This window comes from Manacus candei, unplaced genomic scaffold (genome assembly GCF_025592945.1).
Source record: "Manacus candei isolate 608988 ecotype Guabito, Panama unplaced genomic scaffold, ASM2559294v1 h1tg000011l, whole genome shotgun sequence".
Lineage (NCBI taxonomy): Eukaryota > Metazoa > Chordata > Aves > Passeriformes > Pipridae > Manacus > Manacus candei.
In genome coordinates, this window is record NW_026138059.1 from 27227782 (window position 1) to 27250636 (window position 22855).

General features: G+C 42.3%; 2 protein-coding genes across 11 annotated transcripts in view; one reads left to right on the top strand and one right to left on the bottom strand.

Annotated features, from left to right (window-relative positions):
* Window positions 1-5822: 5822 nt before the first annotated feature.
* Window positions 5823-7401, top strand: GJA10 (gap junction protein alpha 10). Its single transcript, XM_051778241.1, has one exon. It carries the CDS (start codon window positions 5848-5850, stop codon window positions 7399-7401), a length of 1554 nt encoding a protein of 517 aa, XP_051634201.1. The 5' UTR covers window positions 5823-5847.
* Window positions 7402-14732: 7331 nt separating this feature from the next.
* The window catches only part of BACH2 (BTB domain and CNC homolog 2), a 193491-nt gene continuing 185368 nt past the window's right edge, over window positions 14733-22855 (bottom strand). For all 10 annotated transcript variants that reach the window (XM_051777772.1, XM_051777771.1, XM_051777774.1 and 7 more), the window contains one exon: window positions 14733-21664. In XM_051777772.1, the coding sequence (XP_051633732.1) occupies window positions 21185-21664 (480 nt within the window). In that variant the 3' untranslated portion in view covers window positions 14733-21184. The remainder of the gene's footprint in view (window positions 21665-22855) is intronic.

The window sequence follows — 22855 nt, forward strand, 5'->3', positions numbered from 1 at the left end:
TTCCCATGTATATCCTTTTCTGGTTTTCAAATGTGTGAATCCCTGACAAGAATATGAAAAGCTGCAATACTATAAAAACTGTATTTGGACCTAATGTTTTAAGAACTTATTTTGTACTAGCCACCACTTACAATTTTGAATCATAGAATATCCTGAGTTGGAAAGGACCCACAAGGAATCCAACTCCTGGCCCAGCACAGGACAGCTGCAAGAATTCCATGATGTGGTTGAGAGCGTTGTCCAAATGCTTATTGAACTCTGTCAGGCTTGGTGCTGTGACCACTTCCCTGGGGAGCCTGTTCCAGTACCCAACCACCTTCTGAGTGAAGAACATTTTCCTAATATCCAACCTAAACCTCCCCTGACACAGCTTCATGCCATTCCCTCAGGTCACCGCACTGGTCACCACAGTGAAGAGATCGGTACCTTCCCCTCTGCTTCCCCTTGTGAGGAAGCTGTTGGCTGTGATGAGGTCTCCCCTCAGTATCCTCCGGACTGAACAAACCAAGGCTTCCCTTCCCAACCCTTCACTATCCTCGTGGCCCTCCTTTAGACACTCTCTAATAGCTTAATGTCTTTTTAATATTGTGGTACCCAAAACTGCAAGCAACATTCAAGGGGAGGCTGCACCAGTGCAGAGCAAAGCAGTACAATCCCCTCCCCTAACCAGCTGGTGATGCTTTGCCTGATTCCTCCCAGGACAGAGCTGGCCCTCTGGGCTGCCAGGGCACTGCTGACTCATATTCAGCTTTCTGTCAAGCAGAACTCACAGGTCCCTTTCTGTGGTGCTGTTCTCCAACTTCACGTTCCCCAGTCTGTATGTACATCCAGGGTTGCCCCATCCCCAGGTGCAGAATCCTGCTGTCACAGGCAAGGTAGAGTAAATGCCCCATACTGGATTTGCATACTAGGGCTTATTGAAGAACCAAGAAAGCAAGATTAAAGCTTTCACCCTCCTTGGTTGTGACCAGCTCCTGCCCCAGCACTACGTTCCCTGGGTCTCTACTTACCACCAGGGAGGTCACTTGTGGTCCAGGAAGGTCAGGCATGAAGATATGCTGGTTCCCACTCTGCTGCTGCTCACTCCTGCCCATTCCAGGTGCCACTGGCCAAGCTCCTGTCTCTCTGATCTCCAGGATATTCCCTCCCAACATATCCATACATGCTGCCTGCTAGCATTTACTCTGTAAGCTGATTTCATCTATGGCAGATGCTTATAGCAAGAGGGAGCAGAAGTGAAGGCGGCATTCCTGAGAAACACTGTGGAAGCTGCTGGAGATGTCAGATCAACACCACCTTCTGGTGAGGCAGCACAGAGCACCCAGGCCTGAGTCAAGGGTCCAAGACAACTGAAGCAGCAAGGAAAAGCCTTAGGGACTTGGTGACCAGATTTGGAAAGACGAGGCATGAAAATGAAATGCCAATGACAGGTACATGAGAGTATATGGATGAGAAAGGCTTATGGAGGTCTGAGTGTTTCAGCTGAATGTCAGCCTGCCTCTCAGGAGTAGAAAGTGTAGCCCTACTGCCCCTAAAGCATTTGTAATGTGTGCATAAACCACACATCTGTTGCATTAGGCTGAGGCTAGAGGAAAGATGTGGTAGTCACCTCATCTGCTGCAGGGCAAGGCTCTGAAGGCATATTCAAATGGGACTTTCAGGGAGACCAGTACAGCTTATCCGAGAGAGAAGGATGTGATGGTGCATCAATCAGAGATAATTCCAAAGAAGATGTGGGGCTGCTGTCTTTTGAGAACTGGACATTGGTTAGTGGCATTATCTTCAGGGAGAAGAATCTGAAATGAAAATCAGTTATATGCCTTATAAGATGGAAGAAAAGAGCCAGAAAGTCCAGAGCAAGAGAGGAAAAAAATGAATATTTGGGAATCCCATAAAATTTAGGTATGGGCACGACTAGATAGCAGAAGCTCTAAGTATCAGAATCTCAGCTCTTGTGGCCCTGATTTCTCACCAAATCTCATTTTGGCTTCTCACCTTCCTTTTTTAAGCCTTGTCCCTCATAGATACCAGTTCTTAATGGCCTTGTGGGTGACTCTTTAACCCAGCTGAAGAAGGGTTACTGTGCTGAAAAGCTGTGTTTCTAACTGAAGACTCGAGTCTCAGTTCCTGTGGCCTCCATTTGCAAGGACTCGGTCTAACACATCCTAAATTAACTCACCAGGCAACAGAGTATGAAATCGGACATGACCGATCGATCTTTGAGCATTGATTCAAAGCAAAACTAATGGAATGTAAAGAAAATGTAAGACTCTATTGTACTGTAAAGGCTGACTATTTAGCCATTTTACAAATAAAATTTCGTTTGGGAGCTGGATGGAAGTGTAAAGTTAGAAGAACTGACTAAAACCAGGCATAGGGACTTCACAAACTACTGACGTACAGACTGAGCCTTGGGGGAATGGCTTTGTTAGATGCCACTGACTAGAATAATTGCATGATAATTTTGGCTAGAGGCACCATCCAATCATCTGATGATTTTTAAACCGTGCATGAATAGTTTAGACAGAGCAATCTTGGCATCCAGCTACATAGAACTGAGAAGTCCATTCAACATCTATGCTTTGGCTCTTGGGGTAAAAAAGTGTCCTAGCACTATCAAAGAAAGGTCTCTGAGACATAACAAGCAGTGCTGCATGCTCCTTCTGCAATGCTCCAAGAGATTAACCAAGGGCTTTATCCTAAGGTAAGTGGCAGAAAAATAGTTCTTCCTAGGGCAGTATGGAGCAGGCAGGTCCTGTCAGACTTGAATCAATGGAAATTCAACTGTTAAGTAGTTGCATCTTAACATTTAACTTTATCTGACAAAACCTTTAACTCTGCTTTTTCCAACCACAGATGATGAAAACCTGGCATAAATTTAGTATAGAAGTGATTTGAATAGTGGCAAATAATCAGATGAACTTTAAAGAAGTAACAAAATTGAGAAATAAAGAAATTTCATCTAAGTGAAGTGTTAGATTTTCATCTGATTCTAACTGATTACATGGATAAATTTTTATTGTTTGAAATAACCATATAAAACTACTTGGGCAGTCACAAAGGTCATCAGATGGTATAAGAAATAGCTCAGGTATGTACTATCTATACTAAAAATGGTGTATTATTAGTCTACAAGGCTAATAGTCTAGAATAGGCTGTAGTACTAGAATACTAGAATTTCTAGTTTACTAATGGACTGATAATGATATCAATCACATTTGAAATTACTCTCTTACAGTAAACTGAAATTACTCTATTATATAGAATTCAATTAAGACCAGGGAAGGGGAAAAAATGATAAAATTGGAAGCACACTGCTATGACAATGTTGTAAAGCAGTTTGGACTGATTTCTTAGAAACTCTGGGTTTTGTGGCTTTAAACTGACTTCTTTACTTCATACACAATGTTCACTGTGTCTGTATTTGTACTGCATTTCTACCAGTGAGTTGAGGGAAAGTGACCTGGTATAATAGACCTGCTTACAGGGTGAATTACACCACTCCTACAATTACTGTCTTGTGTCTGCTTTTATAAAGGAAAGGTGAGGACAGAGTTGTTTAAATACTGGTAGAAACAGCTTAAGAAACAAGCATCTGTAAAGCCAGAGTGATATGCTTATACTCCTCTCTTGCCCTGAAGGGTTACATTCACTTTCTCCTCCAAAACAGACAATGACAGTTCCTACTGCTAGAGGAATGCTAGCATTTCATCTTTGGGATTAACACGAGTCTCCTTTCCCATTTTATTCCTGCATTTATATTTTAGCATCCCACGTGGGTTTTTGTTGCTTGATGTTAGGATTTTTTTGCTGAATCTATCAATTTCAGTGATGGATCAGCCATTTGCAGGGCAGCAAATATACCCAAAGCTCCTTTGCTTAACTATTGTGTTGCCATCATTCAGTCACCTTTCAGGGGAAGTAGAATGGAGCAACCAGCAAGTGTCACCCACTTGTACTTGGCCTCCTTAGTATTCTGGGTCTGGGAACTTGCTCTGTGTAAACCTCTACTTTTCCCTTTACTGAAGATCAAATGTTCTGTATCAGCACTTCCAAGCTTGGAAAAACAGGTTTGACGTGGCTAGCTTGAGATGTAACATTTTCCAGCAAACCAATCGACAGATTAACATCTTTGCACCCACCCAGACAATGACATTGCAATAATTTGATATCTCCTCTGAATAAAACCCATATGAAATCAGAAGAAAGATTTGATATTGTTATTTAAAGATGAGGAAAATAGGTGACAATAATTATTGCTGACTTTTTTTCTCATGTGTCTTATTTCAGTGATATACATGGGAGGGAAGGAGTGGGGAAACAAGACATTCCAAGTGTGTGTCACAGCACCTAAGAAATTACTTGACTAGCTAGGTTTCCTTAAGCAGTTATGTACGTGAAAAGGAAAGTTGATTGTGCAAATTCAGATTGCAGAGAAAAATAAATACCAGACTTAATAATAAAATCTGTAGGATGCCTATGCTGAGAATGCTGGTTACAACTGGAAAACTTTACTTGCATTATGGATAAATACAGCCTCAAAGCAGAATTGTGCTACCTGAGATCATATCATAAACCGTAACCAAGCCATATCGATAATGGTGATATCACCCAACTATGATATCATTTAAATTTGTGTAAGATTTTGGGCATGTCATCCAGCCACACTCAAAAAAGAGAAAAAAAAAAAAAGCTCAGAAATTGCACTTTACTGTAGTTTAGTGGAATTTGGGAAGTTTTGAAAGTACAGTAGCATAAAAAATTTAAGTGCAAAGCCTACGGTAGATATGATCCCAAATGCTTTCAATAATTTGTTGCCAAATTAGCAGAAAAAAAAATACAGGGACACAACACCAAATATGCAGTGTATTCACAAATAAACAGTCAAATACCTTACATTTAAATTCCCTACCTTACCTGAAACTCCTAAGTTTTTCCAAAGCAGCAGCTTGGTAGCAGAATGTAGATGAATTTCCTGGTAAGTCAAAGAGATCCTGGGAACGAGGTAGTTAAAAAGATCATTGCACACTCACAGCTAAAAACCTCCATTTCCCTCCACTGTGCAATCCCTGATTTTTTTATCTTATATGTTGAAATTAATAATTAAGACAAAGTCTTGGTGGTTCAGTAAAACTTTATGCATAAAATGAAAGGTATTTATCTTAGAAGCACTCATTTATATTATCCTAGAACTACAAATGTACAGCTATGTGTAAATCACCGATGGATTTGTAGTTTTAGGAAGCCAAGGGAGAAACTTGTGACTTGTTACCTTGATAGATGGGAATATATTGGATGGATGGCACTAATAATGCTACTACCTTGGGGTAAAAAAATAAACTTTTTTTTTGGCACAGTTATAGGATACTTCTCAAAACTTTATCCAAGAAATTAAAGTCATGAGCATTATATATTATGGTAAAACTATGGCAAAGCCACAGTCAACGTGGAATGGAGTGGGTATAGAATTAAACTGTGGTTGGCAGAGAATTTGCAAATTAGGAAAGAAATTTGTCTTCTTTTCTAGTGGGAAGAAAATAGTGTTAAACTGTAGGCAATTACAAGCAGTGTGGCTTACAGGTGAAATCAATCTCTCTTAATCTTAAAGTCATCTCATATTTGCATCTTTGACCAGTAATCATGAAGTCCGAATTAATTTGTAGACCCAGTAAGTAGAAAATAATTATGAACTTCTAGGAATTCTCTTGCTATCAAAAGAGTGTATATGAAAGATCATTATTAAAACAAAATGAAACAAAACAAACTTAAATGGGAGATTTCCAAAAGAAAACCATCATTGTATGAAAATACCTTTCTTTTGTTTGTTTCAGAAATGAACTTCTGACCATGGGGGACTGGAACTTGTTGGGCAGCATCCTTGAAGAAGTGCACATCCACTCCACCATAGTTGGCAAAATCTGGCTCACAATCCTGTTCATATTCCGGATGCTGGTGCTGGGAGTGGCTGCTGAAGATGTCTGGGACGACGAGCAGTCCGAGTTCATCTGCAACACAGAGCAACCTGGCTGCAACAACATCTGTTATGACAAAGCCTTTCCCATCTCTTTGATCAGATACTGGGTTCTACAGATCATATTTGTCTCCTCCCCATCATTAGTGTACATGGGCCATGCACTCTATAGGTTAAGGGCGCTTGAGAAAGAGCGACAGAACAGGAAAGCCCACCTGCGGGCTCAGCTGGAAGACCTGGAACCCATGCTCGAGGAACACAGGAGAGTAGAGAGAGAACTGCGTAAGCTGGAGGAACAGAAGAAAGTGAATAAGGCACCCCTGAGAGGGTCCCTGCTGCGCACCTATATCCTACATATCCTGACCCGGTCGGTGGTCGAAGTGGGCTTTATGATAGGTCAGTATCTTTTATATGGGTTTCACATGTCCCCTCTTTACAAATGCACTCGGCCCCCATGCCCTAACACGGTGGATTGTTTTGTGTCCCGACCCACAGAGAAGACCATCTTTATGGTTTTCATGAACAGCATCGCCGCCGTCTCCCTCTTCCTCAACATCCTAGAAATCGCCCACCTGGGCCTCAAGAAGATCCAGAAGAGCCTCTGCGGGCAGCCGCAGTGGCCGGCAGGCCTCGCCGAGGAGGATCCCAGCCTGTACAACTCCAAGAAGAGCTCCGTGGTGCCGTCGCCGCCCCGCCTGGCCAGCAACGCGGCCCCGCCGCGCCCCGCGCCCGCCCCGCTCCCGCCACCGCCGCCCGCGCCCGGCGCCCCCGGCCCGCCGCCGGCCCGGCAGCACCGCGGGCAGCTCCGGGGGACGCCGCCGCCCCGCCGCCGGCACCACGGACAGCACCAGCCCTCCTCCAGCAGCGAGGAGGCGCAGCGGGCCGCCGCGCCGGGCGGCGGGGCAGGGGCGGCGGGGGCGCCGGCCGCCGCCCGCCGGGCACCCCGCAGGCACAGCCGGGTGAGCGCCTGCCGCGATCTGGATGAGGAGCGCGGCGACTCCCCGGACAGCGGGCACTGCCCAGGAACGCGCAAGTCCAGCTTCCTCTCCCGCGTCCTCACCGGGAGCCGGGCGGGCAGCGACAGCGAGGGCACCGCGTCCCGCGGCGGCTCCGGCCCCGGCTCCGGGTCCGTGTCCGGCTCTGAGGGGAAGCGCCGCGAGGAGGGCGCGCCCAGCCCGCCGCCCGCCGCCAATATGGGACGCCGCGTGTCCATGGCAAGTAGCGCCCGGGGCAGCCCGAGGGAGGTGGGCGAAGGGGGGCCCCCGCACCCTGTCCCGGCACGGGGGAGGAGAGGCCGAGCCAGGGGGCAGGAAGGCTCGGGCAGGACTTCCAACACAGCCCCAGCGCCTCGCGGTCTCCCGGACCATGCCAAGCTGCCAAACTTTGAGTCTCCTTTTGCAGTGAAAACAGAAACACTAGGGAATTCCTAAGTCCTGAGAAGCTCTAAGTCACCGAATCTCAGCTTCTTTATACTCATTCTATCATCCCAATCAACTCGACGGGGACTGTGCCAGGGAAAACTTCATCAGCTCCACCCAGGTGGACACTAAGAAAGAGAAGTCTTGAATTCACTGAGTTCAATGACCCAACTTCTCTCAGCTTCAGGGGCTTTGTCCTAGAGGTGACCACTGAGTTCAGTAATTCATTTAATAAATCAGAAGATATACATATAAAAAACCCCACCAAATAATTGCAATGCAGAGCCAATGACTACAGAATTGCTTTTTCAGCAGCTGTTTCTCTTCTTTGGCCACATGCTATAGGCTTGCTTACAGTCAGGGTTGATAACATATAGTGCTTGCACTCAAGAATCAACAAGGCTTTCTTAAAATTCTGATTTTATTTGAATTCTGATTGCCTCAGATCACCGATTTTGTACTCTGAGAGCATAGAGGCTCCTTTACAAATGCTTGCAATAGCAAGCCCATAAATAACTTTTTATAGGGCATCTAATAAACAAGCTTACTTTACACAATGTTCAAAGTCATAGATTCTATCAGGTTTTTTTCTCACTCTTCCTAAAAAAACCCAAACCCACACTTTTGCCCAAATACAAAACAAACAAAAGAGAACAACTAACTATCTTCAAATCTTCTGTGGAAAGAAACAGAAGGCACTGTTACACATTGCTCATCCAAAAACTGTTTGTGGGTTCCAGTTTTTGTGGAGTTACAGTTTCTACAATAAGCCACTCAGCATAAACCATAATAAATTGTCACTTAGGTGCAATTTAACCACTTTCCACTTCAATATTTCTAATACTAAGTGAGGGCCTAGAGTCTAATCTAGTCGATCTGCTGGTTTTTGATACTCAGAGAGAAGGCATTTTAAAAAGGTGAAGTGCAGAAATTTATTCAAGCAGGACAGAATTTCAGTAGCACCCTGCTGAGAACTCACAGAAGTTGTTTGGCAGCTTTTCTTTTGTAATGACAATGACTTTATCTTCCAGGGGAGATCTTCAGAGAAATACATTCAGTTTGCAAAACAGTGTCATTACTCTTGAAAGTAGCAGTCCTCTGGCATGCTGCCTTTGGAGATCATTATATACCAGACTGGTCCTGGCATTTTAAAATGTGACTCATGTAGGTATGCTACCTGGTGTTTCCTGCTTACAGCACATGATATTTAAGAGTAAATGTCCTTCTAAACAAAATTGAGTCAAGATTTTGGCAAATGCACTTTACTCTGGCATTGCTACAGTGTTTTATGAATACCGATTTCAATACAGAAATATGCTGATGCATAATAAATATGCTGAACCTGGGCATTAAAACTTGGATATTCCTATAATAGTCTGTATTCCCAAACTCCTGTATTAACTATTTAATTTTGGTTGTCAAAGGCAGTCAGCATTGGTTAGATTCGTTTTGACTTCCAGAAGACAATCATCGTGTGTAAATGACAGAATCATAGAATGATTTGGTTGGAAAGGACCTTAAAGATCACCTAGTTTCAACTATTAGATATAAACAATCTATTAGATTCTGAGGACAGACCACCAAAACTGGACCTTCATTGCATCAGAAAAAGCACACAGCAAAGCAAAAGTGGAGAGTCATTGCACGACATGAGTGTCATTTCCAACTTATTTTGCTCCACCTAAACACAATGATATCATCACTGACTATACAGATGAATTAATCTCAACTCAGTGGGGAGCTAGCCTAAATAATGTTACAAAACTCTGCATTGACAGGGGAATTCAGCAATGGTCTACAGTTGAAGACAGGCTATCTGCAAGTCTCCAAAACCTTTGTATTGAGGATCATATCTTTGAAGTGACGGCAAACAATTTGTTCACTGATAACTGTATAAAGCTAAATTTCCAAGGCTCACTTACAGGATTCATCTTAGAGACTATATGGTATCATGTCTTCTAAGAGATATTGTGCTTACACACATAGTTCTGACCTAAGGTTTGCATCTCTCATCACATTTTTACTTTTATTTAAGGGGAGATACATCTATGGAGCAAAAGGGCACCTTCTACATGGTCCTAGGCTGCCAGCCTCCCTTAGGCAAGCAGGCCTTAACTGGCAGCTTTTCACACATAACTCATTGAAAAGAGCAGGATGGAATTTAGTATAACTACAATCACAACTGACAGCTGGGAGCTGAATTCACAAAGATTTGTAGGAATTAATGCTGCTGTCAATAGGATTCTGCACATGAATGATAGTATGAGAAAAATCCCTCATAATCTGCACCAGTCAGGCCCTTGACTGGTGGATGATACATTTTTAAGCCTGATAAGATTAATAGACAGATGCAGTCAAAGGTCAGCACATAACGAGTACAGATACAATCTGTGCTCTCTTGAAAATAGGCAGGGCCAGGAATTACAGCCTATAAAAAGCACCTAGCTCTTGAAGCACTGCACTAAGGGGTATTGTCTCACAGCCTCTGCATGTAAGACTGTGTGAAGCCATTGGGACCATTGAATAACTCTCTTCTTCTCTCTGGAGGGATGAAAATCACATCTGAGCACTCCAACTGAATAATTAGAGAATAAGGGGGCTTTACTTCCAAAGTCACCCTTTGCCAGAATCAAGCAGTCTCCTTCCTCACACATTTTCTGCAAAGGAACAATTGCAGAACATCAGAAAGCTCAGTGGAGCATGACCACATCCTGACACTGCATCTTTAGAGTGTCACAATGTCATCCCAATTCAACAGCTGAATGCAAACATTTCTACAAAAGATGGAGGCCATCTGGTATTTCGTTGCTGGCTGCATTTGAAGTCTTTTGCTATCTGTGTCTCTTCCTGCCTTTCTAAAGCAGAAGATTCCAATTGCATGCTACCTGAGCATGTCCAGCATCAGTTCTTTTCTGTCTCTATATGATAGTTTTCTAAAGAATTCTATGGCATGCTCTAAAGCCTGTGGGTTTTAATTTGGTTAACTGGGATTGCGAGTAGTTACATTAGACTAGCATCATCTTTCAGATGACTTGGAATTAATGATCACATTTGCATCCATGACTAAGCCTGTTAAGAGAACTACTGTGCTAGTCCTCTTGCTAGGTACCCAAGGATCCAAGAAGATGGGGGCCTTGACATTGTTTGATGATTGTATTTCTTCATGAAGTCATGATAAGTTCCTAAATCACAAAAAAATTTGGAAGTCATCAGAAGATGTATAATGTTCTTAGCAACCAAAATTACTAGATTAAGATTTTCAGAAAGAATTAGGCATTTTAGGCATACCAGATTTTTTTTTTTTTTTCAAGAAGTGCTGCATTTCCCCCACTCTCTCCTCCAGAGAGACCTGTGCTTTGAGTGTAATTTCTTTAAATCTGTATTTTTGGCTACAAAGTAACCAATGTATCTTTAAGAGCAAGGCCTCCTTCTGGTGGTGAATGAGGGGAATGAAGCTGATAATAAAGCAAGTGGCAACACTGATACTCTGAGCTTGCCGAATCGGTCTGAGATAGGGCTGCCGATTTATTTGTTTGCAGAAAAGAAAGTCTCGGGGGCTGAAATCCTGGCTCTGCCGAATTAGGGAAAATTTTACAATTCACTAGGTTCGCTTTCCTTCACTGCATTGCTTTTTTATTCCTCTGTGTTGTTCAGTTCTTTTTCTGCTTCTCAATTCTCCATTCAGTTTTGAGTCTGTTACCCACTGGGAAAACACTCCATAGTGAGCAGGATTGGAAAGAGAGAGCTGCTATTCAGCCTGAATGCTTGCAGTCTTCTTCAGAACAGGGCATGTTTACTCACCCTTTCAACAACACTTGAAGAGTAAATATCCACTCATTTAACTAGTTGCTCACCGGCTCTTGGTCCTGGGGCTGGGAACAGGTTGATAAGAGTGAATGTACATTGAAATAACAAACCTGATAAGCACAGAGGAGTTAGTTATACAGCTGAGCTCCACTAGGAAAATATACAGTTGTGGTAATGGACTGGCAAACCCCTGTGTTCCTCTAGGATTTTTGAGAATCCTTAAAGGTATTCACATTTACATCTGCTGTTAATTACTGCTGGTTTTGTACAGTTTTTCAATGTAAACAACTCTTTAAAAATAAATATATAAATCCCACAGTATTTGTATTTTATTCTGCCCTGGACCACTCAGAAGAAGCTGGTGGTGATGACAGCAAGTGTACCAATTATCATGCTACAGCTACTTGATCACCCAAAGGTAACTGTTCACCAGTTGCAAAAACACAGATAAACTTTGGGGGTCAGCAGCAGTTGAGCCCAGAGTTCAACTAATGAACCCCTCTGAGCATTTGTGCAGTAATAAACAAATAACCTGGATTTTAGAAAGCAGAACTGGCTTGAGTCCTTCTTTGTATGGTTTTAAAGCATTTAAAAATGTACAAAACCTCTTAATAGGTAAAGCAAGGGCTCTAGGATGGGTCCACTGATTTCAAACAAATTACTAAACCACAGAATCATAGAATCAGGATGGTTTGGGTTGGTAGTGACCTTAAAGACTATCTAGTTGCAGCCCCTACCCTATCATGGGCAGGGACAGCTTTCACTTGTTCAAAGCCCTGTCTAGCCCAGCCTCGAACACCCCAGGATGGGGCATCCACAACTTCTCTGGGCAACCTGTTTCAGTGCCTCACTACCCCCACAGTAAATGACTTCTTCCTAATGTCTAATCTAAACCTACTTTCTTTCAGTTTAAAGCCATTACTGAAGAAAGCCCTTCAAGGTAAGTATGTTGTCAGCTAAACACCAGATTCCCTTAACTGTGTATGTGTTGGGGTTAATTACTATGACAACATTTCTTTTTCTCCTTTAAGCCAATTCAGCTTTGTGCTTTCTTTCTCTTGTTATCTTTCAGAGCATGCTCCTAGAACTATCGTCTATCATGAAAAAGTAATGACATTCTAAGGAGAAGAAATAAACTAAGGGACTGAGCACAAACTGCCTTCAGTAGAGAGATAAAAGCAGATTTTCTGTTGCTATGTTCCTCTCTCCCGCTGCTATAATGCCAAATTCATAATAACACTTTAAAAAAGCAAACACTTTATTCCTCCATTTTACACCAATCCCAACCGTACTGTACTCTGACTGCTGATGGGTAGCTCACTCCACAACTCAAGATTTTTCTCATGTAGACTGAGCTGGACCTGGTCAGTGTGTGCTGCCAATGCAAAAACAGCCTTGTGTCTTCGGGGGAACATTTTGGGATGTACAAGTTCTCGTGTATGCTAGTAGTGTTCATATCAGAAACTAGCCTGATCCACAGACCTTCAAGGCACTTTAAGACCCAAGGCACCCACAAGAAAGGATTAGTTTGATTTGAAAGTAACCTGGAGGCTACGGGCCTCTATCTCCCCAGACTTCAGCAGCCGATGAATAAAAAGATGGAGGAAAGACTCGTGGAATCTGAAAGGACAAAGAATTTAAGAGAGAGAAAAAACCAACTGAAGAATATCTGCTGCTCCTCTGTGTGTGCTAATGCAATCCTCAAGCTCTGATAGAGACTTTCCATACTAATGTAGCCTTCTCATAGCTAAAGCTTTTGGCTCCAAAATTGAAACTGAGATACCAGGCAACTTACTTTAAGTGCAAAACATCCGTACTTTTCAGTTTTCTGTTCAAGAAAATCTGCAAGGTATCACATCGGAGTCATGAAAATCTTATTTGTTTCACTGTCTCATTAACTCATACAGAAGAACCAAAACACAAGCAAAGCCAAAAAGAGCTCATTTTCAATTTGCTAGGACATCCCAGCTCGGGAAGGTTGGATTTCTGGGTAATACACGAGGAAGCAGCCCAAGAAAGCAGTCCTTTCACTCATGTACCTGGAAAATAAAGCACCTTCTTCTGACTGTCCCTGATCCTGTTTCTGGCCACATACTTTAGGCTGCTTTTATTTGTCAAGCTTATCACAGTTCACATTTGCTATCATCTCAGCAGCAAGTGATGCTTGGAACAAACTCATTTGCTATGCAGTTTTCCCAAAGCTTAAAAATTCCCTATGATTTGACAACTCTAAGGCAAGGCTAGCAGAAAGCAGGACAGCAGGAAAATAAGTCAAGCATAAAGATTGCAGTGTCGTTTTTTTTTCTTGTGCACACGATTTACATTCATATTCTGCCTTACTAGAAACTCTTTGACAATTTGCTTGTGCATTTGTTTAGTATTTTAAGGTAAAAAATAAAATGAAATACTTGAGATAGTGGCTATTAAGTGCCAGCAACAACTGATCAGGGATGGAGAAACAGCTTTGCTAAAGTACATTCTCTACTGCCAGGCTGTATAGATGTGGTGGATACAACATCTTCTGACAGATTTGAGGGGGTGGGAAGCTTTCTTCATATAGGCTCAGTGGGAAGACTCAGAAAACCGAGTAACTCTGTAAAGTAACATGTTTGATTTTCTTCCCTGAGAATTTTCAGACTGAAAAATCGCAGGCAACTTTCACTGCTGCATATGGAGGAGGATGCAGCTTGTATCCCTCAGGTTAGTGGCCTAGGGAATGTGATTTAGGGTTTCCTGTCTGGAGATAAAAAAGCCTCGGGACCTCCCTCTAGCAGCTTGCCCTCCTTCCCACTCCACGGAGCATCATCCCACCAAGTCTGTGGACTGGGGTAGGACAACTGGTCATGCCACTTCCCCCTTGCTGGGTCTCCTCCTGCAAGCCGATGAGCAGGCTCTCAGCTTGGATCCAACACAAGAAGAGAGGTGGCTGCTATGTGTTTGGAATCCCAAAGAGCAAACATCCTCCACTAGACCGCGCATCCTGCTTGTGGTAACAGCATCTAAGGCTGTTGTCATTTCTTCTTTTCTTTCTGGATTTCCTGCAGTATAAGTGATGCTAATGGTCCATGGCACAAGTTTCCTCTTTCAGAGAGGTACACTACAGATATTTTTCAGCTCTATTTTGTTTCTACAGAAACCTCAGTTTCTCTCAGGTTTTCCTTAAAGGGGAAACAAACCCTAGCCTCTCCCCTCACCTTCCAACACGCACACTGGCGCTTTAGAAGACCCAAAGATTTATCAGAATTGCCTTAAGTCATGCACTAGGGGAATGGGTATAGATACAGCTTATTTGATCTTCCCAAAACATCTTTGCAATGAAACACCCCGGGCTGTTCCTCCAGATCAAAGGTAACTGGATCCCTGGATCAAAGACTAGCAGTGAATTAACAATGGGATCATGTGAGTAGAGGTCTCTTCATCAATCCAGAGATTTGCTAGGCAGTAACAACCAAATCAAACCTACCTCCTAAATCTCACCTACAACCTGCATGTTAACTGAGCCCTGCAATATCAATTTCAGAGTCAAGATGAGTCGATTTACAATACATAATGATATGTCTTTATTTCATCAACAGAAATGGTGTCTAGACAAAATTCAGTTAACACTAGCAATTCAAATGAATGAAAAGGGTTGGGTGGTTTAATTTTTTTTGCACAATACTGTATTTACAATGAGTAAATGACATTTTAAATTCATTAGTTCATAGCAATGCTTTCTTCCAAAAAGGTAAAAATTCTTAGTAACAGAGAGTAAGCATCAACAGCCACCTCATTTATATATACAATAAAAATCACAAGAAACCACAGTCACCTAGAAAAAAAATAAAGACAAGCTTAAGAACTAGTACAATAAAATGATGCATTGAATTAAGTTACATTAATCGCATAGAATTTGTGTAAAAAGTATGTAGAAAAAACACCTGATGTAACCTGTTACAGTCATTGACCAGTTATGAGAGGTACAGAGGGTTATACAGGTAGATATGTGTGAAAACTGTCCATACTGTTTGACCTGGGGAGGAAGAGAAGAGGGGTTGCACCCCCTTGCATACACTGATAAAACCCTGTTTTGAATATGGCCTCTGAAGTTTGTAAGGCATATATAAGAGGTGCACTTGTAACCAACTGGTTCTGGAACAAACTTTTAGGGCATCCCCACCCTTGAAATCAAAGGTGATGCTTGGAACTATGAGTAAACAACCATGCATAAAATATCACCAAAGTGTTTAGTATCATTCCTGCTGGTTTGAGGGATCCAGAGAGCTTCAGGCAGAGCAAGCGGAGTAGTAAGAGCAGGACTGAAACCATGCAGGTTTCTCCTGGGTACATCACAAATGCAGGGTAATGCTGGCCTGGGCAGGGGAAGCCAGTCACAACCCCCAGCACAGGGTAGCTGCTCCCTCCTCTGCCCACATCCCAGAGTGTGGGCTCCTCCGGCTGCAGGGACGAGCCCAGCTGGCAAATGCAGGCCCCACTTGGATCCCTCCAAAACATGGGGGTCGTTTGGGTTCATAGCCTGGGACCATCTCTGCTTCTAAGCAATCAATGAAATCAAACACTGCCAGTTGCCATTTCTATTTTGGGATACTAGTTTCTTTCTGCATGCCCTTAATTAGCCAAAAGGGATCAACTGCATGAACCACACTGTGACTTTCACCTACAGAAAGGGCTCTGCCCACGGTCACTAAAGTTCATACAAGAACAAGAGTCATCTAACTGGCTTTTTAGCAGTTGTTTGTTGGGGGTAATGACCTTGTAAAAAGATATTTTTAGCATTCCTTCCTGCCAAAAAGCAATTTTCTTTGCAAAAATGGCAACATTATCTGAGTAATACCTTAAAATGCATATCAATATTTGACTTTGATATAAATAATACCTATCTTGGTGGAGTGTAGGAAAATACTGTACACTTAGTCTTTGCAAGTAATGCCATTAAAATTTTGAGAGTAAAGGAAATAATTATTCTACAGACCACCAACAATAGATCTTTTAAATATACACACAGTATTTGAACATATGCATATACACATATATTGTATTCTACAGCATCAGACCTGATGCCTGAGTCATGAAATACTCCAAGGAGTATTATAAATATACATATATGTATTATAAACAGGAAAATACACAAACACACACTCTGACTAGAATTATAGATGTATGTATACATACATACACATATTTTATATATGGATGCAAAATTAACCTGGACTGTGTTGGCAGAGACAAAACTGAAACGAAGTCAAAATCTGTTGTGAGAATTTCTAACAGAAAAGAGAGCAGAAGTTCTTTATGTTAATAGTTTTAGTTTCACCTCACTTCCGATAAAAATAAAACTGCTCTATACTTAGCAGATCCCCTCCTTATGCAAAGTTGCTGCTCATACTGAGCTAAACCTTCTCTAGGCAGCCCTAAAATAGAGACTTTTAAAATGCTGTAGCCATGGGCTACAACATTCACCCGGAGGCACCTTCAAACACATCTCAGATTAGAAAAAAAAAGGTGGAAGCAGCACTCCTTGTTGCAAAGGTAGAGGACGTGAAGTGGAAAAAAATGTGAGCCTGTGGAAACCTGGGAAATGTTCACTTTGTCTCACTGCAAAATTCACTACGGGCCTTCTATTCTTAAAATGCACCCCTTGCTCCCTCTTTACTACCACAGCAGTGTTACAAGACACAAGTGAGGATGTGGTGTTGATTCTGGAATTGCAATGCTTCACCATGCTTTCTTCTAGTGGATCAGTTCTCATTTTATTACAGGATTATAGTGATTCCAGCATGCAGATCTGTATTATTTACTAGGCAATCATAAAATCGCATATTAAAAAAATTAGCTATATATCTAGGCATTTTAACTTCTATTGAAGCACTCTTTAGAATACAGACTTGACAAAGTGTCGCACTCCAGATTAACAACCACACTATCATCATTAATAATTTCTCTGGCAGGAGTTAATCCACTTAGCAAAGTTACATATCTAGTTCCCACTCTCCTTTTTAAAGAGAAATAGCAGTTAGCATACTAATCACTGTGGCTTGCCTTTGCAGCACATTTTACTTCCTTGGGAAAAAAAATAGTACAAGGATTAGATCCAAAAATATAGTGCATCTTAAAAGCAGCATATACCCTTAGAAAGATATTTAATAAATTACTTGTACAATATATAAAATAATAGTTTTATACTGCAGCATCAAACTCTGACGCCTGAGTCATCACTTTAGGAAGTCTGTGATATAAATACTGGGATCTCCTGATAATACAACCAACATTTTTGCTTTTGTTTTGTTTGTTTTCTGTTTTGTTTTCCCTCTCTTTTTAAATTTTTTTAAATCTTTTCACTACCTTTTTGTTCCAGAATCAGCTTGCAATGAGCTTTAATTGTGTTCAAGGCACCCCTAGAGAACGCAGAGAAACAAACACATTATATAGTGTAGTACTCACCTGACAAAGCATAACAAGCCTAAATGAAATCAGGTTTCCTGGCAATACAAGTATAGCAAGGAAAAGGAGGAAAAGGAGGACTAGATACAGACTGGACAGAGCTTTGAGGACTCGCATGCCCATGAGTCAGTGCTCAGCAGGGAGATGGGGTCCCACCACGCCATTCCCAAGCAATGCCCGACAGGACAGATGCTGCATGTGTCCTCTGACAAATGCAAGGAGATTCTTACTGAAGATCACAGTGACCACTGGCCAAATTCTTAAAATTCATAAATACTGCAGCCAGGTTTTTTTCCCCTCTTTATAATGATATTTTGTGGTCAGTTGGTTTGACCTCACGAGACAAGAATGGTTGGGTATGTAAACTGGTGTCCAGGTCTGACACTAATTCTCCTGATATCTTCCTTTAACATTAGCCCAGTAACTGCTTTGAAAGCCACATGGTATGAAATAGCAAAAAAACTCAAAACAAAATAGAAACAAAAAACAACCACCACCACCAAAAAAACCCCACTGAAAAACCATGATACATGTAAATATAGGAAGCAATGACACAAAATCAGCCACTTCTAATGGGAAAGAATGAAATCAAACATCCAGAAAAGCTTGCAGGGGAGGGAAAGAGAGACGAGAGAAAGGTTGAGGAAGAGACACTTATTTGAGCAGTGGTTTTAAATATCAGTTCCCAAGGTAGATGAAATCAAGAGACCCAGCACCAGTATGAGGCCAGGTCAAACCTAAGAGCTGCAGCGCAATGGGTTGTGTGTGTGGGTTTTTTAAACCGTTGGAATGAGGTCAAGAGTACCAGTTGCACATGAGTTGTTAGTAGAGTAAATCTTCATGTCAGGAAGTAAGTTAAAACTTGGTTTTATACTCAGAAAACATTCTATCTATTCATATATATAGGAGGTCACTTAAAAATAAAAAAGGCAACAGAAAAACATCTTTAAAATACTGTGTCAGTTGACCCTTCCCTCCCGCCCACCCCCAGCCCCCCCAGTAGCTATGACTCTATAATGTGATTCACATTTAGTTTTAAATTCTAGCTTTCACCATGGTCTCATAGAAACAAAACTTCTCTGCGAAGCACAGAACTGCTTTGCAACGTCAACAAATTCAAAGGAAAATCAAATCCTGCCCCCCCGCCAAAGAGCTTCTCAGTCAGTTACCTGCAAAAGATGGCTGGGGGGGGGCGTTCAGGTATTTTTAGATTAAGTTCTTTTAAAAAGAAAAGGACAACTCCTCCCCCTTTTTCAACTGTGTGAACTAGGAGTTTATGGCATTTGTATATTTTTTAACATTTAAAGGTAAGGATTTTGTACAGTAAAGATTAATACTTAAACATAAATATTCTCCTACATTATATACTAGTTTTTCTTTGTACATGCGGGGAAAAAAACTATTTTCAACAAACATGGCACATGCTATACGCATTTCCTCCTCAGTAGCTTGGCTACAATAGTTTGGATGAAGAGGATAAAAGCAAGACTTTGTGGCGAGTGGGTGATGGTCCATGAGCACAGTCTGAAGATGGAAGAAGTGGAGAGAGGGAGCTGATTCCTCCTCCAGGGTTCAAGATGCTGATCTACTGAGTGCCTCAAAAAACCACCAGCGCACACCTCTAGTGTAAACGTTAGCACAGAAGAGCACATTATCACTTAGTGCTTCTGAGAAGCTGCTTCCCCACACTTTTTTTTTTTAACAGGTGTGAACAGCTGGTCATTTTTTTTTCAGCGAGAACAAACAATATCAGCCAGTAAAGCACATGACAGTTGTCACTGATAAAGCCACGCAACCTGGCACACGTAGGGCAAAGAACCACAAAATAAAAACTCAGTACACTTAGAATAATAATAATAATAATTATTAAAAAAGCATTAGGAGGTTGTTTTTCTGTCTACACTGTACATACAGATGTTATGCTTGGAAAGCTGCTGTCTCAAACAGTCATAACATGAGTCAACATTGCGTAAGATACAAATCCAATACAGTTACAACTAAGCCAATTCACTGAGTAGCCTCTTTTGAGACAGCGCTCTTTTAGCTGCAGTTTGTGCTGAGGGCAATGCTGCAGGACGAGAGGATCCTGAAACACAAGAATTTGATGGGTAAGCAACCAAATCAGGTGTTGGCAAATGTAGGTTTTACTCTTAGAGGATACAGTGCTAGCTGGACTTCTGTAAGGAAATCAAAGTCAACAACTAGGGGTCTGATCCTGCAACTCCGCCTACCTGGGCAGGATCACTGACTTCACCAGACCCATCTCTGCAACTTGGGTCTGGTGGGGAAAACAGGTAATGTCTGAGGACAGCTGAGGTCAGGCTCTGGGGACTAGCCAGAGCAGCAGTTGCTTCCATGAGTAAAGGATGCAGAGCGGGGCTGGAGAAAAAGCCCCCACGTGTATTGATGTGATTTCCATTCGCTTTACTTCGTGGAACATATGATGAACCGATCCAGTTGTCAAAAACACTTTTCTCTAAAAAGTGAAATATACTTTCCCCTGTAAAACTCCAAAAGCATCATTAACAGCACTTAAACTTGGTTTGTGAAACAGAAAGAAGTCTAAATATAAAAATAATTCAAGCAGATTCTCTTTACAAATTGTATAGTGAATTCAGTATTTGGCAAGACCATTTTTACTACATAATGAGCTCCTGAGTGTTTGTCTATCAGCTAAAAATTTTCTATTTCCTTTAAGCAATAAAGCAAAGAAAACCATATACTCAAGTTATACTGAAGTCATGACTTCATTTATGAAAAGAGGTTTGACCAGAAACTCAGTGCAAGTGGCAAAGTTGACCATTACTGTACAGTATCTGCAAGAAAATAAAATAACTCCACATTGCCCAAGTGGCACAAAATGGCTGTGCCAAAAAAAAAATTGTCTATAATAAGATCTCAAATAAGTTTCCAACATTAAAATTTTATAAATAAGTACAAATTGAATGATATTGCTGAACTGCGAACTGAAAAAAAAATTATCGTGTAACAAGTTACCAAACTAGTTCTAGCATCGAAGACAAAAAGGAATGTTGGAACTTGTTTATACAATAGAAATGAAAGCTTCCAGTTTGTAGGATGAGAAAAATTGAGGCATGCAGGGATTCTTGCATATGGATATATATATTTTATATATATTATATATAATATGTACAGTTTAGCTATAAAACTTTGATGTGTAAAGAAGCTGTCTTCAATGAAAAATTGAACATTCAGAGGAAATTCCTGAGTTAGGGTTTTGTGACATGGGCCACTGAGAAAAAAGCTGCGGTTGGGTCCTCAGAGGTGTTATGTCCATCCCTGTTAAGATTGAAATCAACATACAAAAACAGACAGTGTTGCCACTGCTTCGTTCCCTGCCTGAGCAAGGGATAGCACCATTGTGAAGAGAACTCCTGCTTGTAGAGAGGAGGGAATACTTAAAAACAGTATTGCTGCTAAGACCACTGTAGTGTGCACCAAATACGTTCTTCTAGACAACAAATGAACCCTGCCACTGGCTGACTGAAGAACACCTGACTAGGTGTAATGTTAAGGTTACAAGTCACTAGGTGTAATCTTTCCTAGGTTGTTCATCTGTTGTACATTTATCAGTCATCTCCTGACAGAAGTCTACCGTGACCGTTTGGCTGCTCTGCTCTGGTGGAAGCTCTCTCTCGGGGTAAGTACCTGTGTCGGCTCCATCCAACCCCCCGCCGGCCGAACAATTTTCTGAGATGTTGTTAGGCAGCCAGGGTGCTCCCAGTTGCACTGAGCCTTGCTCCGAGCAGCACTGCATGCTTTCCCCGATGCACTGGGAGGTCACCAGGCTCTGCTCCACACCAGCTGGGGTGGGGCTGATGGTGGTGACTGGCTGTAGATCCATGGGTCTCAGAACGGGGCAGTATCGGTGGAGAGCTTGGATCTGTTCCGGGCTCTGCATGTCTCTACACACTTCTTGGGAAAGACATGAGAAGTTGTCTAACAATTCTCCCATGCTTGCTTTCAGCTGGTTCCTTTCTGAGAGCAGTTTCTCCTTCTCACACACCTGAAAAAGAAAGAAGGCATCTTAGGCTGAGGGCTCACTCTGGGCACATATGCAGCCATAACCAAGAAGAACACCAACATGTTGCAGTTATTTTTGCATGGCTGGAGGAAGAGTCACAGAGACATCAGGTATTTGACCACCATGAGGTCTGTGTGGACTACAGTTTGGGAAACATCTGGAGAAGAACATTTGAGCTGGAAGAGGATAGAATCACAAGTTATTCCTAAGGGGCTGTTAGCTCCCGTTATAGACTAAAGCTGCTTGACAGAGGACACAAAAGAATTCCAAATGAAACATTTTGATGGAGAAAAGACATTTCCCATCTAAACAGCAAGAAAACAGGGATTAGTTCCTGAAGTGAGAATATGCTGCAGATGTTCAGTTCACCCTCTAACTGTCAGGTTGGTTCCTCAGGCTGGGTGCACCCGCTTTGGCCCATGTACCAGCTAAACCCCTGTTACCACTTGGAGAGAGAGATGTTATTCAGAAGAGAGGATCTAAGTGTGCTCTATGGCCTGCACCATGGCTCGTTTTCTTATGCCCTGGTGATTAACGGGTTGGGCTTGAGCTCAGTATCATTCCTCCTTTGCTCTCCTCAGGCTTTGCCATCCGTGTTCCCAAATGTCCTCCCTTACCTACATCTGGCTTGAGCACTTCCAGAGTTTCGCTATGTCAGCAGGCTACTCTTGGAGGGGACCATGTGAAAAGCAGGATATTACTGGTGAGGAAGAAGAGGGAAAGAGTATGGTGGGACTTATTTTTTCATGCAGGATTTAAAAAATGGGAAAAGGAACCCAGTTTATTCTGCATCCTACAACGCACTGGCAAGGCCCACAGCCCAAGCTAGTGCAGGGTGCTGTGCAATGTGCTGTGGTGGGAGTAATTTCCAGCTTAGACCTCCCACGGCCAGCAAGCCCTCACTGTGGGGTGAGTGCTGCCCTCCCTGTGCTCAGGAGGCAGATTTGGAGGGGTTAGGCACAGAGCCAGACCAGCCTCGGGTTACACCTCTAAAAACTGGTGTTGACTCAGTGCAGACTAACCGGGGTGGTCCTGCTGCATCTCCTTCTGTTTCAGGCAGGTGGGCATACAGCTCAAGAGAGTAGATGAGATTTTGTAGAGTACCAGAGCTATTTCCAGAGCTGAGCTGGCCCCAAATCAGCGCAGCCACGTATCTCACCTAGTAACACTGCT

Excerpts from the sequence above, each read along its gene's own strand:
- GJA10 (XM_051778241.1), top strand. The coding sequence starts at position 5,848 with ATGGGGGACTGGAACTTGTTGGGCAGCATCCTTGAAGAAGTGCACATC.